This window comes from Calonectris borealis, chromosome 17, assembly GCF_964195595.1.
Source record: "Calonectris borealis chromosome 17, bCalBor7.hap1.2, whole genome shotgun sequence".
NCBI lineage: Eukaryota > Metazoa > Chordata > Aves > Procellariiformes > Procellariidae > Calonectris > Calonectris borealis.
This window is the reverse complement of record NC_134328.1, coordinates 14,505,384-14,519,199: the sequence shown is the minus strand read 5'-3', so window position 1 is coordinate 14,519,199 and position 13,816 is coordinate 14,505,384. Positions and strand designations below refer to the sequence as shown.

Below are 13,816 nucleotides of genomic sequence, written 5' to 3'. Positions count from 1 at the left end.
TGGGAAGGTGCCGGCGGTGCCGCTGCCCGAGGCGCGGAGGTTATTTCTCGCCGTGACTCGGCCGCTGCTCTCGGCCCGGCGCCGCGGGTTTCCCCCGCGGGACGAGCTGACCAGAGGAAAGTTTAAAGGAAAATAAATAATAATTACAAATTACAGCCCTGCTTGAGGCAGGGGGGAAACGCCGGCGGGTGCGAAGGGCCCCGGACTGGGGTCTCCCGGGGTCTGCCGAGGTCTAAGCCCGCGGCTCTCGGCTCTCCTCCCCAGGTTCCTCTGAGTGAGCCCCTCGGCAACGTCGGGGCTCAGCCGGCCGGGCCCTGAGCAGCCGCCGCCGCCGCCGAGGACGGAACATGTATCAGGGTCTGGCCCTCGCCCCCAACCATGGCCAGTCGGCTTATTCCCACGACTCCAGCAACTTCCTCCACTCGTCGGCCGGCTCGCCCGTCTACGTGCCCACCACCCGGGTACCCTCCGTCCTCCAGACGCTGCCCTACCTGCAAGGCTGCGAGCCGCACCAGAGCCACCTCGCCAACCCCCCGGGCTGGGGGCAGAGCAGCGGCGAGGCCGCCGCTTTCAACGCCGGCAGCCCCCACCCGCCGTCGGGCTTCTCCTACTCCCACAGCCCGCCGGGCAGCAGCCCCCCGGGCCGCGACGGCGCCTACCAGGGGCCCCTGCTGCTGGGCGGCGGGGGCCGGGAGCAGTACGGCAACGCCTTGGTGCGCTCCGTTAACGGGTCCTACTCCAGCCCCTACCCCGCCTACGTGACCCCCGAGATACCGCCTTCCTGGACGGCCGGACACTTTGAGAGCAGCGTGCTGCACAGCCTGCAGACGAGGCAGGCGGCTTTACCCGGCCGCAGGTCCACCTTCGGTAGGTTGCCGTCACCCCTCACCGTCGCCTCGGGGCGCCGAGTCGTTTCCCGGCTCTCGGCCGCCGGGTCGGAGCCATCCCCATCCCCCCCGCGTGTTGGTGGGCCGGCCCCGGGGTGAGCTGCCCCGCTGCCATCCCCGACGGGAGGGGAGGGGATGATTTTATCCAGGGATGGAGAGATGGTCCGGGCACGGGGGGTGTGTGGCTGACCCTGGACAGAGGTGGGGGGTGTGGGGGTGTGACACGAGGGGCAAAGACCGGGTTTCAAAGGAGAGCAATTCCCCCGCGGGACAGAGGAGCAGAGGCCGTTCAACCCCTTCCCCCTCCACCACCACCCCCCCACGATATCTCCTTCCCACAATATCGACTTTGTGCCTGTGCTTCAATACTTACCCTTGTGTTTAAATTAGCGGGGCAGATTTATAGCTCCCTCCCTTTTAAGTAATTTATTGTGGTAAATTAGTTTATATTTGAACAGACTCTCGGTCTCCTAATTCGCCTTCGCCCAAACAGGTCCTCAGCTGCATCGCTCTGCGGCCTTTGGAGAGACACTGAAACGCACTCAGGCGTTGAACAATAAACCCCACTTCAATTCGTTTGCATCCACACCGGAGAGCCCTTTTAAACCAACTCCCGAGCAAATAAAGTTTTGGGCTTGATTTAAAAGGACTCTCCGTGCGCAGGGTTTATAACCCCGGGGGTATTTCACCGTCCTCCTCCGGCGGTGGTTTGCAAAGTCCTTTAAAAGCCACTTCAAGATCTCAGCCGCGTTATCATCTTTACTGCGGTGAACCGAATTATCTTATCTTTACCCCAAGAACAAAGTTAAACCAGGGAAACAGCCCCCCTCCCCACCGAGCTGCCTCCCCGGCTCGGCTTTTCCTCCCACGCCGGAGGTGCTCGGCAGCGGTTTCTTTCCAGGATTTTCTCTTTGTCTGGGAAAATCCGTTGCGTTGTGCGGGAAGGGATCGCCCCGGTCCTGCCGGGGGAGGTGGTAGCGCAGAAATCTCTTCTGCGTTTTCAGTTGGGTGGTTTGGGATCCGGAACAGTGGCCGCCGTCCTCTCTGCCGTTTATTTTTGCTCTTGAATAGTGTAAACCGCTCTTAAGTAGCGTAAACTATTCTTTTTTCATTTAATGAATTATTGAAACTTTTTTCTTTTTTTTACTTTTTACATTTTATTTTTGTTTTCCATTTTCCCCTTTTTAATTTTTGTTCTTTTTCCTTTTTCTTTCCGTTGGATCATTATTAATACGATCGAAGATGAAAAAAAAAAAAAAAAGAGCGTATTTTTCTTCGAAAGAAAATAAGATTCCAGGCGAAGGAATTTATTTCAAAACGAGAGAGAAAGGCGGCAGGAGGAGAAAGACCGACTCTCAATCTAGGGGTCCCTCGGTTTCTGCTCCGGGCTGCCCGTTTGCCGCGGAGCCGCGCTCGGGGCAGAGACGGACCGGGCATGGTGCTCGGAGCGGGCGGCTCCGCGGCTTCTTCCCGGGGCTTTCGGGGCGGGGGAGGAGAAAAGTGAGGAAAAGCCCCGCTAGCAGGAGTTCGGGGCAGCGGGCGGCCGGTGATGCTCTCCCGGGGAGCCCCGCGGGGCGAGCGGAGCCGCAGCCCGGTGTTGCTCCACGGGCAGCCCTGAGCCCTTCCCCAGCCGCGCCGTCCCCATCGGCCAGCGACCAAGGCGCCTTGCTAGAAATCAGGAAAATCGCCCCATTTTGCCCTCTCCCCCCCCCCCAATTTATTTTTGCAGCCCGGGCTGCGCCCGGTGCGGGGATAACACCGTGCTCTCCCGCTGATGGGCTCCCTGCCTGTTCCCATCCCAGGGAGACCCCAGCCGCGCTCAGCACTTTGGGGTCTTTTGGGGAAGGGATGGGGGAATATGCTGTCTTTGAGCAAAATATTAAAAGATTAAGGTGTGGAGGGAATAAAGGGGTTTTGGTCCACACTTTGTAGGGTGGAGATAAACTCCCACCGGGCAGGGATTGTCCCTCGCAGAGGAGTAGCGGGGCACAGAGGATTAGGGACCCTCTCCCGCAGGGTCCCTGTGGGCAGCCCGGCCCAGGGTGGCCCTGTGAGGTGGGGACAGCTCCTGACCCGTATGCCTTGGGTGTCTCTTCCAGAGTACCTGGAGGAGTTCCCCGGGGACGGCCGGGAGTGCGTGAACTGCGGGGCCATGTCCACGCCGCTCTGGAGGAAGGATGGCACCGGGCACTACCTGTGCAACGCCTGCGGGCTCTACCACAAAATGAACGGCATCAACCGGCCGCTCAAGCCGCAGAAGAGGCTGGTAAGAGGGGGAAACCCCGCGGGGATCCCCTGCTCCACCCAGGGGGTGGCTGGAGGGCAGGAGCCGGGGGGCTGTTGCGGTGTCTGTACTGTCGGGGTCTCTACTTGTGTTAAGGCCTGTTTGACCTTTGGTTCTCCCACGAATAAAATGCCCTCAGCACTGGCGGGAGCCCCTTGTTGCGATGCAGAGCCAGTTTGGGTCAGGAGGAGCAGAGTGAAGCTGGGGGGGGATTGCTGCCCTGGCACGGCTGGTGGGCAGCAGGGACCGGAGGGGTCCCGCGGCTGCACGGAGGGGCTGTGCCACAGCCGAGCAGGGGCCGATCAGCCCTGCCTGCAGTCCAGGGCTCTGTGGGCTTCCTCCGGCTCCGTTCCCACAGTGGGCGCGTTGCTTTTTATTCTACAATAACAATTATTATTTCCTAGTTCTTCATGCAGACACACACGGTCTAGGCAGGGTAGATGAACAGGAGACAGGGCTGATTCTGAGCTGGCCCAGGGAGGTTCGCGGCCACTCGCAATGGGAGCAGGATGAGGCCCACTTCCCCCGCTGCCTAAGGGGAGATTTGGGGTTTGGTAGTTCCCAGTTTCTCTGCAGGCTAAAGCACTAATTCCTCCCCACAACGTGATATTGGGCTTCACCCAATTGGAATCCCATCGTGAGAGAGGAAAGGCGCCTCCTTTTTTTTTTTTAGAGTCGCTTTGGGATGTTTAAATTTGGTGGTAACAGTTTTGGTTTCAGAGCCTGTCATCAGAAGCCATCATTACAAACAGGATGTTTGTCGGAGCCGTGCTGGGGAACAGCTGGGAGCTCCTTTTGCTTTCGCTCGGGGTGTATTCCCGCAGTTATTTTTTTGCATTGCAAAACAAATTATTAGCAATAACCCAACAGTGACAAGTTTCTGTGTAAGAAAACCATAAAAAAAAAAAAAAGTTGGGATTGAGCAAGATTCCGATCCCAGAAAGGTGGTTCTGGATTTGCAAAATTAAATGAGCAGCGGCTCCATGGAAAATCACCCTGTTTGGTTCATCACATCAAACTCGAGGCATTTCTGTGAAACATTCAGCATTATCCAACAGGATTTGCCTGTCTCACCAAAACCCTCCTGGTCTCCTTTAATGTAATGACATTAAATCCGCACCCCGGCAGCGGGCTCTGGTCGCTGCTGTGCTGCAAATCTCAGAGTTACGCTGCTGATTTCTTCAGAGCAATACGATCCGTGCGTAGAGAGATAGGTGCAAACCAGTTTAAATCCAACTCTGCATTTTGGACTGGCATCAAAATGAGGCGTTGGATGAATTTCCAGGGTTTTTTTGAACAGTTTTTCCCCAAAGGAATTGGAGAGATCTCGCTGCTCTTCAGTATTTTATTTCGGCGCATGGGAAGGGAGCCAGCCTTGCGTTGCCTGCACCCTACCCGCGTGGTGCAGGCAGCGCTCGGGAACCCCCAGCTCCCTGCCTGCTCCCCTGTCCTGGCTGGCAGAGTCCATACGCAGCACGCATGAGGCATTTTTCGGCAAACATTTCAACAAAGTTTTCTGGTGGAGAGCGCTGGTTCGCAGAATTAAGACCGTTTCCCAGGGATGAGCAAATCTTGCTGGCAATTATCAAAGCACTTCCAACCTTTTTTATTATTATTTTGGCAATCAATACAACAATGATAAAGCCCAAGTGAAAGAGCTGATTCTTATCCAGGGGAAACGTTTCAGTAAGGTTGAAATACTTGAGGCGATTTTGTTTTATGGATTAGAAAAGAGGCTGCAATTTTGACTTTCTATCCTGACTTTGGAATGAAATATTTCAAAATCTTGGATTTTCCCAAGGGTTTGAAATCTCATGTTGCAACGAGTTCTGCCCCGTCAGAGGAAGGGGGATCCACTGATGATGGACAAGAGGGTGCCAGGCGTACTCTGCAAATCCACCACCCCTGTAGCTTGGGATGTTTCTTCCCCTGAACGATTTCCATGGCAGGGGATGTCTTCCCTGCTCAAAACCTCACCCAGACAGGCTGGGTGGGAGCGGAGCAGTGAACGCGGTGACACACCGTTGCTCTAGGAACGATGCAATCGGCTGTTTCACAGTGAAATACAGACACGGGAAGGAAAAATGGTTGCTTTTGTCCTTTACGTTACGACCTTTGTTCTGTAAGTAGACGCCGCGCTGGGAGTTATTCTGACTCCTGTTTTCACAAAGCAAAGTCCTGCTGAAAGCCCTGCAGAACGCAACGTGGCCCAGATAACACTGCGGGAATGACGTCCTGCAGCTCGGCAGCGCTCAGCCTGCTTGTGTGTGGGAGAGGGTGAGCAATAGTAGTGTAGTTTCCAGTTAATTTTTTGTTTCTTTTTTTGAGATAAGGGCAACATCCTCTATGCAGCAGGGGCAGCTGTTTTGCTACAGCTGTGTCTCGATTCAAAGCCCTGTGGCTTTTGGCAGAAAGGATTTATCTAGAGGAGGGTGGAAGCAGCGCTTTATTTTAGGCAGTATCTTTTCTAGCCAAAGTTTCTTGGTGCATTTCACAAGATGATACCTCAGACCCGGTCCTAAAAGCCAAATCACTTTTACCATCCAGGAGCAGCTGCTGGAGCATCCTTGCGCATGCAGTTTCCCCGTGGTAGGAGCAGAGCTGCACCACACGGTGCAGCAACGGGGGCAGATGCAGCAGCCGTCCTGTGCTCAGCAACTCCCACACTGTCCTGAGTTGAAGGACTAACCTGGAGTTGAGTCTTGCTGGCTTGGCTCAGGGGGTATTTTTTCAGCCTGTCCGTTTTTTTACAGTTTGCAATGCCACAGTTTGGTGACACTTTTGAGGAAGGTGGGAATGGGACCGATCACAGCCCTGGGACAACCTGATAGGACCCTAGAGCCATGCAGCGCTCACAGTATGTGCCTTGGCTTTCTCCTGCCCGTCAGTTCCTGTGCCTCCTTTGTCCTCCGAGGTGTGGATTTGCCCAGAGCCACAAGAGCAAAGGCAAATCTCAGATGATGCTGCTGCCTTTGGCTCTGAGCCTCGGATCTGCCCGCTTTCAGGAGCTGAGCTCAGGTATCTCAGCACATTTTCCTGCAACCTCTTTCCTATTGACACCAGGTCCCCTCTGTTCTGCTGGCAAGGGGAACAGAGAAGTGCTGATTAAATCTGGGGATTCAGAGGCTTCTTTTTTTTCCTGTGAAACCCTGTGGTTTCATTTCTACCTTTGAAAAGGAGGTGAAGCAAAGTCTCTGATGGCTTTGGGCTCCCTCGGAGGGACCTGCCCTGCTCGCTCTGAATTTTTTGGGCTCCCCAAGCAGCACTGGCACACGGTTGATTCGATAAGCACCAACTCACCATTCCTTGAGCTTATCAGCAACACTTGGCTGTCAAGCCTGGTCCGTGAGGAGTTTTTGTTTGAGTGTATGCTGCATTTGTATAAATAAACACTGGAGCACAATGTTGAAGTCAACAACTTCCTAGACAAGGTCAGAATGGTACAAAGGCAGCCGGGTGGAGGCAAGCAGAAATGCATTTTCTTTTAAGGGAACTGCTGGGAAACCAGCAATAATGTATTGTACCCTTGTCCTTCAGTGAGCAACAGTAGCCTTGACTGTCTCTTTCTTGCTAAGCTGGCAGGTTGTGGTGCAGGGCCAGGTCCTCGTGGGGTTTCTGGGATTTAAATTGTAATATTTGGCTGTGGAGGATGGTTTCTGCTCTCCCTGCTGTGTGAGGAGGAGGCAGCACACGGAGTGATGTGCAGGAGATGCGGAAGGCACATGCTGCTGCCCCAGCAGAAAGCCCGCGAGAAGGTCGTGATGCAGCGCTGGCAGGTGGGCAGAGCTCTGGCAGGGCTGGCATTGCCCTTGGGCCACCGGAGCCACGGGTCTCATTGCCACCTCGTCTGCAGGCCGCGGACAAAGCGTTGTACGAAATAGGGACAGCGTGTCCCTCCCTCCCAGGGGCCTGCGGTGGCCCAGAAATCTTGGGGCTTTCCAAAGGGCTCTGCGTTGGCCTTCCTCCATCCGCAGGTGATGACAGATCTCACCAGCCCACGCCGGGCACAGTTACCCCAGGGCTGAGTGTCTCCAAATTCCCCTCCACACCCGTGGCAGGAGCTGGACCTCAGAGCCCCTTGCACCCGTTGTGTGCTCAGCACCTCCCTCTGCTCCCATCGGGGCTGAGGTCCCTCCCGGTTGCAGGGATGAACGGCACAGCCCCGGCAGCTGAAAGGCTTTAAGGAAGCTGTAGCTGCTCCAGGATCTTGCTCTGACACCATGTCCCATATTAGGGACAAGGATTGCTGTCCCCTCCTCTGTGCCAGGCTTGTCAGCTCACACCTCGGTGTATTATTATTATTTTTGCCTGGTTATTTCTTGAAAGCTAAATAATTTCCAAAGCAATACTGTTATTTGCACATAGTTGCTGAGACCTCTTTGCTGAGCAACGAGTGAATCAAAGCTTGGGCATGTCACTTGCGTCTCTTGAAACTCAAAGCTGATCTTTATTTGACTGCTAACCTTGTAAAAACATTTCATTTTTATTCCTAGTCTTCCCACCTCATTCATCGTATTGCTCAGTCATGATATCAAGCAATAATGGAAGAATAAACAAACAGGGAGTTCTTTATTGCCTGCATCACCTATCGTCTGCCTTTGAGAGGAATCAGAGTGATTTTTCTCAAGGCTGAAGAACATATTCAAACACCTGAATGTGGAGAGCCTATGATATTACTTATGTCACTGGTATCTTATACTTAGTGAAGTCTTTTATTAAAATAGTTTCAATAGCTAGTGTTAAGAGACTTTCAAATGAAATGCCAATTGAGCTGACAAGTCTGTATATAGAGACTTGTGAATTTTCCAGTGGCTTGAAGTACCATTGTCAGAAATGAGTTTGCTGCTTCTGCCAGAATATTTTCCTTCTCCATTTGGAAGTATTAGCATTTCAGAGCCAGCAATCACTGCACTCACAAAATATGTCATTAATTAATGTTTGCACGGTGTTTCAGCAGCCTGTAAGAGAACAGATTATCTGCGAGACGTGCAAAGAATAACTTCCCTGGTCCCATCACGGGCCAGTTCAGTGTGGTTCTGCTCAGTTCAGCCAATTGATTCCAGTTGTCTTAAACCAGAGATTAATTGGGATGTTGCTATCTTTAGTGGTAGTTCTGAGTCCAGAAAAACAGAAGAGAGTTCACTTAAAGCATGAGGAGTTTTCTTCGTGCGCTTAAAGCCTGGCTGGCATTTTCCATCTCTTTCTCCATCTGAGTGGATCTCCTGGAGGAAAGTTCTCTATGCTCTGAGTCCTGATCACTTCCAGCAGATATGTTGGAACTTTGTGAAATGAGTTGCAAGGTTATTTGCCAGGTTTATCAAGCTCAATAAAAAAAAGCACTTGCAAATTAGAGTGATCTCATTTGAATGTAATTTCTTTGATCTGAATTTGGCTATCGTGTGTGTTTCACATTTTCCAGGAAATAAGTGTAATTGGAGATTTTATTTTTATATGAGAGGAAATTTCCCAATTAATCATTCCCATGTGTGCATTCATGTGTGTGTTTGCTTGTTTTTAAGTCTTCATCTAGACGTGCTGGCCTATGTTGCACTAACTGCCACACAACCAATACCACCCTCTGGAGAAGGAACGCCGAAGGGGAGCCCGTCTGCAACGCCTGCGGGTTGTACATGAAGCTCCATGGGGTGAGGAGCGCGTCTGCACCGGGAGGGACCCTTTGGGCGCTGGGATCACAGCCCGGCAGGTCCAGGATATCAAGTCTGGAGGGACCAGCCCCTAGGCTGGACCCAGAAGAGCCGTAACCCAGTCCTGTCTCCTTGAACAGTTAAAAGCTCAGTCTACTGAGATTCTCCAGAATAAGGCTAAGGGGGTACTGGAACACTTTCAGGAGATACCTGCATAGAGGAGAGATTTCTAGCACTGGATGGCTCTTAATTAGGTTGTTTGCCAGGTTACTCCCCAAAAAGAAAGCTTACCAGGCTGCAGTAGCTGGAGACTGAAGCTTCCCAAACCCAGACTGGAGATAAGGAGCATATTTCTTCTAGATGTGGTAATTAAGAATGTGTGAAGGATGCTAAGGAGTCCACATGGAGGCTGGCTGATAACATTTATCCACAGAGGATGGGAACTGTTGGTAACGTGTCCATCAGCCAAAAAGGAGACTTCATCCCTCCATGCAGGCCTCTTCAAACTTCTGCCATAAAGGTTAAAGTCTCTTTATCCCATGACCATTCCCTCTGAGCCATGTAGGCTCTCAATCTGTCAGTGTAATTTAATAGGGCCCTGTCATAAAGGTCACTAATAAATCAGGAAAAGGAAAATAGGAAATAAAGGAAAAAACAAAATTTGTGGGAAAGCCTTAGCTGTTAGCCTTATACATCTTCCAGCCAAGGCCTGTTGCAGAGAAAAATAGCACTTAGTGAAGGACAAGGACTTTAGGTGCTTTGCATGAGCTATAGCACGTAAATAGGAGAGCAACACGTGTGTGGGATGGAGCTAAGTAAAATACAATATTAATGATTCCAAACTTTACGAATGTCAAGGTACCACGACCTCTGGCCATGAAAAAGGAAAGCATCCAGACGAGGAAAAGGAAGCCTAAAAACATTACCAAAGGCAAAACCTCGACAGGTACAGTGCTGCTACGATCCATCGGGGGGGCTTGGAGCACAATTCACCTCAACATGTCTTCTGCAAGAAATTATGATAATTAGAAAATAATATTGTGACTTTTTTCCCAATGATTGCTTTAGAAGTAGGGCCTGTATTTATGCTTAGCCCTCACGTGGAAGGAGGATGCTGGGTGGGAAATCTCACTGCTGTCATATTCCCGTGAGGTTCCTCTGCGCTGTGGGCACCCGGCTCCAGCCCGGCAGCACTCGTGTTCAAGCAGATCTGGGCTAAATTGAGTAATGGGAAAAAACAGGGCTGGGAATGGTGCGTTGAAGAGTTGAGCGGAAGGTATCATGACGCATTCAACGTTAGCCCATCCAGCCTGTACCAGGACCATCACTGCCAGGCTGTGAAAGGGTGCTCCTCCTCCTCCATCAGCATCTTGGCAGCAAATACAAAGCCTTACTCTGACAGAGATGCAGTGGAGAAAGAGAACAGTAGAGTCGTGCCATGAGATGTGAGGGTAGCCGTTAAAATATAAATTTCCTTAAGAGCAGATTTGCACCTACATTGCTTCACCATCCTGTACCGATTGTCTTCCAGGGTCTACGACTTCGGCCACTAACTCCCCTTCTTCCATTACGAACTCAGACAGCACGGTCACTTTAAAGACAGAGCCCAGCACGACCTCGCAGTATCCCGGACAAACCATCGTGTCGGTGTCCCAGGTAAGGCACAGGGGCCTGCAGCCATCGCCTGCTGGGGTGGATGCTCCACATGCCTCAGTAGTCGCTGACCTGGGGGGCCTTGATGAGGCTGAGCAATTAGTTCATTGCATTGGGGGCCACCAGCCTGATGGACTGCCTCAGACTGAGGAAAGCAAGGAGCCTGAGCCAAGATGTTGCGGACCAGGAAGGGCTCCCGCCTGTTGGCTCCCCATCAGCTCTTCCATCTTGCAGTGGGAAACTGGGAGGTCCAAGCCCTGCTGCCGTGGTGGCGAACAGGATTCGGCACAGAGCTGGGTTTAACTCCCATCTCCTGCCATGAAATCCTGGGAGTTACAACCCTGTCGAGTTGGGGGGATCAGCCCAGGGTGGAAACCTCTGTAGCTCCCAAGAACAGGCTCCCTGGGCATACGTTATCTGTGCTTTATAGCCCTGAGGTACTCAGTGCTCACAGAGCTGTAATGCTGTCAGAGATCCCAGATTCCAAGGCTTCTGCCCTGAGGATTTCCTTGGGGCGGGTGGTTATTTTGTCTTGGCAGAGGAAAAGATCCAGCACTATCTTTACGCTGGGTCTAAGCCCTCCCCGAGCTGGATATGCATACATGGAGGGGAGGCTCAGCTCCAGCGCCCGGGTGCCTGGTGCAGCACCAGCTGCACCGTATGGGACAGGGTTTTTTTTGGCTGAAACAGATAAATCTGATTTCTGCTGTGCTCTTAAAAAACATACATGCACCTAGAGATCTCTAAACTGGACCTGTTTAGTCAATAAATAAATGGAGATGCCTCCTCCCCGCTTGTTCGTTGTGCTTGCTGGGGATGGAGCACCCGTCCTGCCCGGCTCCGGGCTGCTCCGAAGGGCAGCCGTAGCATCAGGGATAACCTACCATGTCCATAATCCATCCAAGTCCTACCACCACGTTACGACAAGGGGGAGAGTGACCCGTTGGCTAATAACAGGCTTTCTAATGAATTTCTGCTTCATTCCCCGGGGCAGGCGCAGAGCCAGTCGGACGAGGCGCTGGCCAGCAGTCACGGCGAGTTCAAATTCGAGCCCGAGGACTACACCTTCTCCCCCACCACCATGGCCCCGCAGCCCGGGCTGAGCGTGCCGCTCCGGCAGGACTCCTGGTGTGCCCTGGCTCTCGCCTAGAAACCCCCAACCTCCAGCAAAAAGCCTCGGGACCAACATTTTCGGCTGGCCCTGCAAACGGCCGACGGGCAGGAGGACGGACTGCCCTGGTGCTTCGGGACTGCGGGATGTCGAGCCGCGGCCAGAGGACAGGTTTCTCTTGGAGGATGCGCATGGAAAACGCTGGCTGGACGGGGCCAGGGTGGCCCCTCTGTGGCATCAGCTCCCCAAAAAGCTCATCTTCAGCCAGAGCGACCCAGGGTTGCCTCCCCGAGACCGGAGCCCTGGGGCCACCTCTGTTTTCCCAAGGAAAGCCTTCCTCCTTTGAGATGAAACCAGCAAATAAATGCATCCCAGAATCTATGTTTATTCGCAGTGATTTCTCCCTCCTATGACTCCTCTGTGTGCAATTTATTCCACTTTTCAATAAAGACTGTAATAACATGGCACCAAATAACTTAATTTTATTAAAATGTAAACTGTGTGGCCTCCCTTATGTTTTATTGGCCATAACAGGAAGAAAAGAGGAAAAAAAAAGGTAACGGTTGTTTTAAACATTTACTGTTTTATATTAAAAACGATCATCTCTATAGAGTGTTAGCTTCTGAAGCGTTTAGCGTATCAACACTGAGCTGATGAGTCATACATGAAATAAACACGCTGCTCTTCCCTTTCCAGCTCCAAAGAAAGATTTTTTTATTATTATTTTAGGCAAACCACATGACAAAAATGGTCAAAACCTCCCAATAATAAAAGAATACTGAAATGCTGTTTTTCTTTCGTATTTCCTGATTGTTTTTGATATTGCCAACTCTGAGCATTAGAAAAGCAGAGGTTAGTCCTCCAAAAGTTAAGAGAAAGTTTTGAAGGACTGAAAAATAAAGGATGTGTTGGAGGTGTATTTGTTTGCATCCAGCTTTGGGGATATTTTGAATGGAGGATTTCCAGCTTTCAGCCATGAAGAGCAGATTCCTTTTTAATTATTTTAATGAAAGCCAAGTAGGAAATAAATTCTTGGGGCTGAGCTGTAGCAAAAGATCATCAGCGATGCAAAACCCACATCACACTTCCAAAAGCTGGCAACAACACGTTTCTACAGCTTCTTGGAGCTGCGATGGGGAGATACGCTCTGCTGGGGACATGCAAGGGGGCCCTGAAGCTCCAGAGGAGCCTGGGGGTGAGGAGAAGACCGTACCGAGGAGGGAAGACGGGTGGGAAATGAAGGGGGAGCAAGGTCATGAAGTTTCGTCTATGGCCTGCTTTATTTGTTATTTCTAAATAAAATCCCCAGCCTGGCTGGACAGCTATTTATGGCCAGGAAGCTGTCAAGTAATAGTTCCTTAATATAGAAGTTGACCTGTCCAGGGCTTCCTGGAGCAACTCTTCCTCTTGTCAGAAGAGATGGATCGCTTGATTTTTATTATAAACAACAGACTAAAGATGATCAGGAAGAGTGAAATATGACATCAAGTCGCGACTCAGCTGAGGTGGAGGATGGTGCTTTCCACCATGCAACCCTTGCTGGAAGAAAGGAGATGCTCCAGGCACCGGGGAGCATCAGTGCCTTCCAGTGCTGCCATAGCTCAGCAGCAGGTCCCTCAACAACCCCTGTGCGGGCATGGGGTGTTTTAAGCCACCCTTTTATCAAAGCCCATGGATTAAAACTCTCTTTGGAGGGGCTTTTCTTGTGCCTCCAGAGCTTTATTAGCAGCTTGCACCATGCCAAGCTCCAGTGCCGGGGCAGGAGCTGTCGTGGAGGGGCATCCCTCCAGCGCTGGGCTCAGCAGTGGCACAGCGTGTTTGCGCGGCCGGGCTCTCACCGCGGATCCGCGTCTCCACCATTTGTTTTTCCACTCTCTGGCCTGCCAACATCCTCAGCAGAGCCAGGCACGGCCGTGCAGCAGATAAGCCAGCAGCACAGGGCTGGCGGGGTGACACCGAATCCAGCCCAAACTGTTCCTCTGGGAGTCAGGAAAAGGGGTAATGTGGCCCAGGCTCAGGCGACCTGCAGGCGCCTGGGGTGACATGTCGGGACACGGGCAGGCAGGAGGGAGCAGGAGCCCTGGGCGTAGCATGAGTAACGCTCCCGGGCAGCTCCCCAAACCCCAAGCTTTGCAGGCAAAAAAAAAGGCAGCGCAACACAAGTCGTCGCAAGATGATTTCTACGGATGATGGCAGGGGGTCCTTGCTTTTTCGTCTGCGTGACCCCGAGGGGGAG

General features: G+C 52.2%; 1 protein-coding gene across 1 annotated transcript; it reads left to right on the top strand.

Moving 5' to 3' along the window:
• Nucleotides 1–308: 308 nt before the first annotated feature.
• GATA5 (GATA binding protein 5) lies at nt 309–12,382 on the top strand. The gene is made up of 6 exons (XM_075166674.1): nt 309–867; nt 2,987–3,153; nt 8,691–8,816; nt 9,675–9,762; nt 10,348–10,472; nt 11,464–12,382. The coding sequence occupies exons 1-6, from the start codon at nt 348–350 to the stop codon at nt 11,617–11,619; spliced, it is 1,182 nt and encodes a 393-aa protein (XP_075022775.1). The 5' UTR covers nt 309–347; the 3' UTR covers nt 11,620–12,382.
• Nucleotides 12,383–13,816: the final 1,434 nt, after the last annotated feature.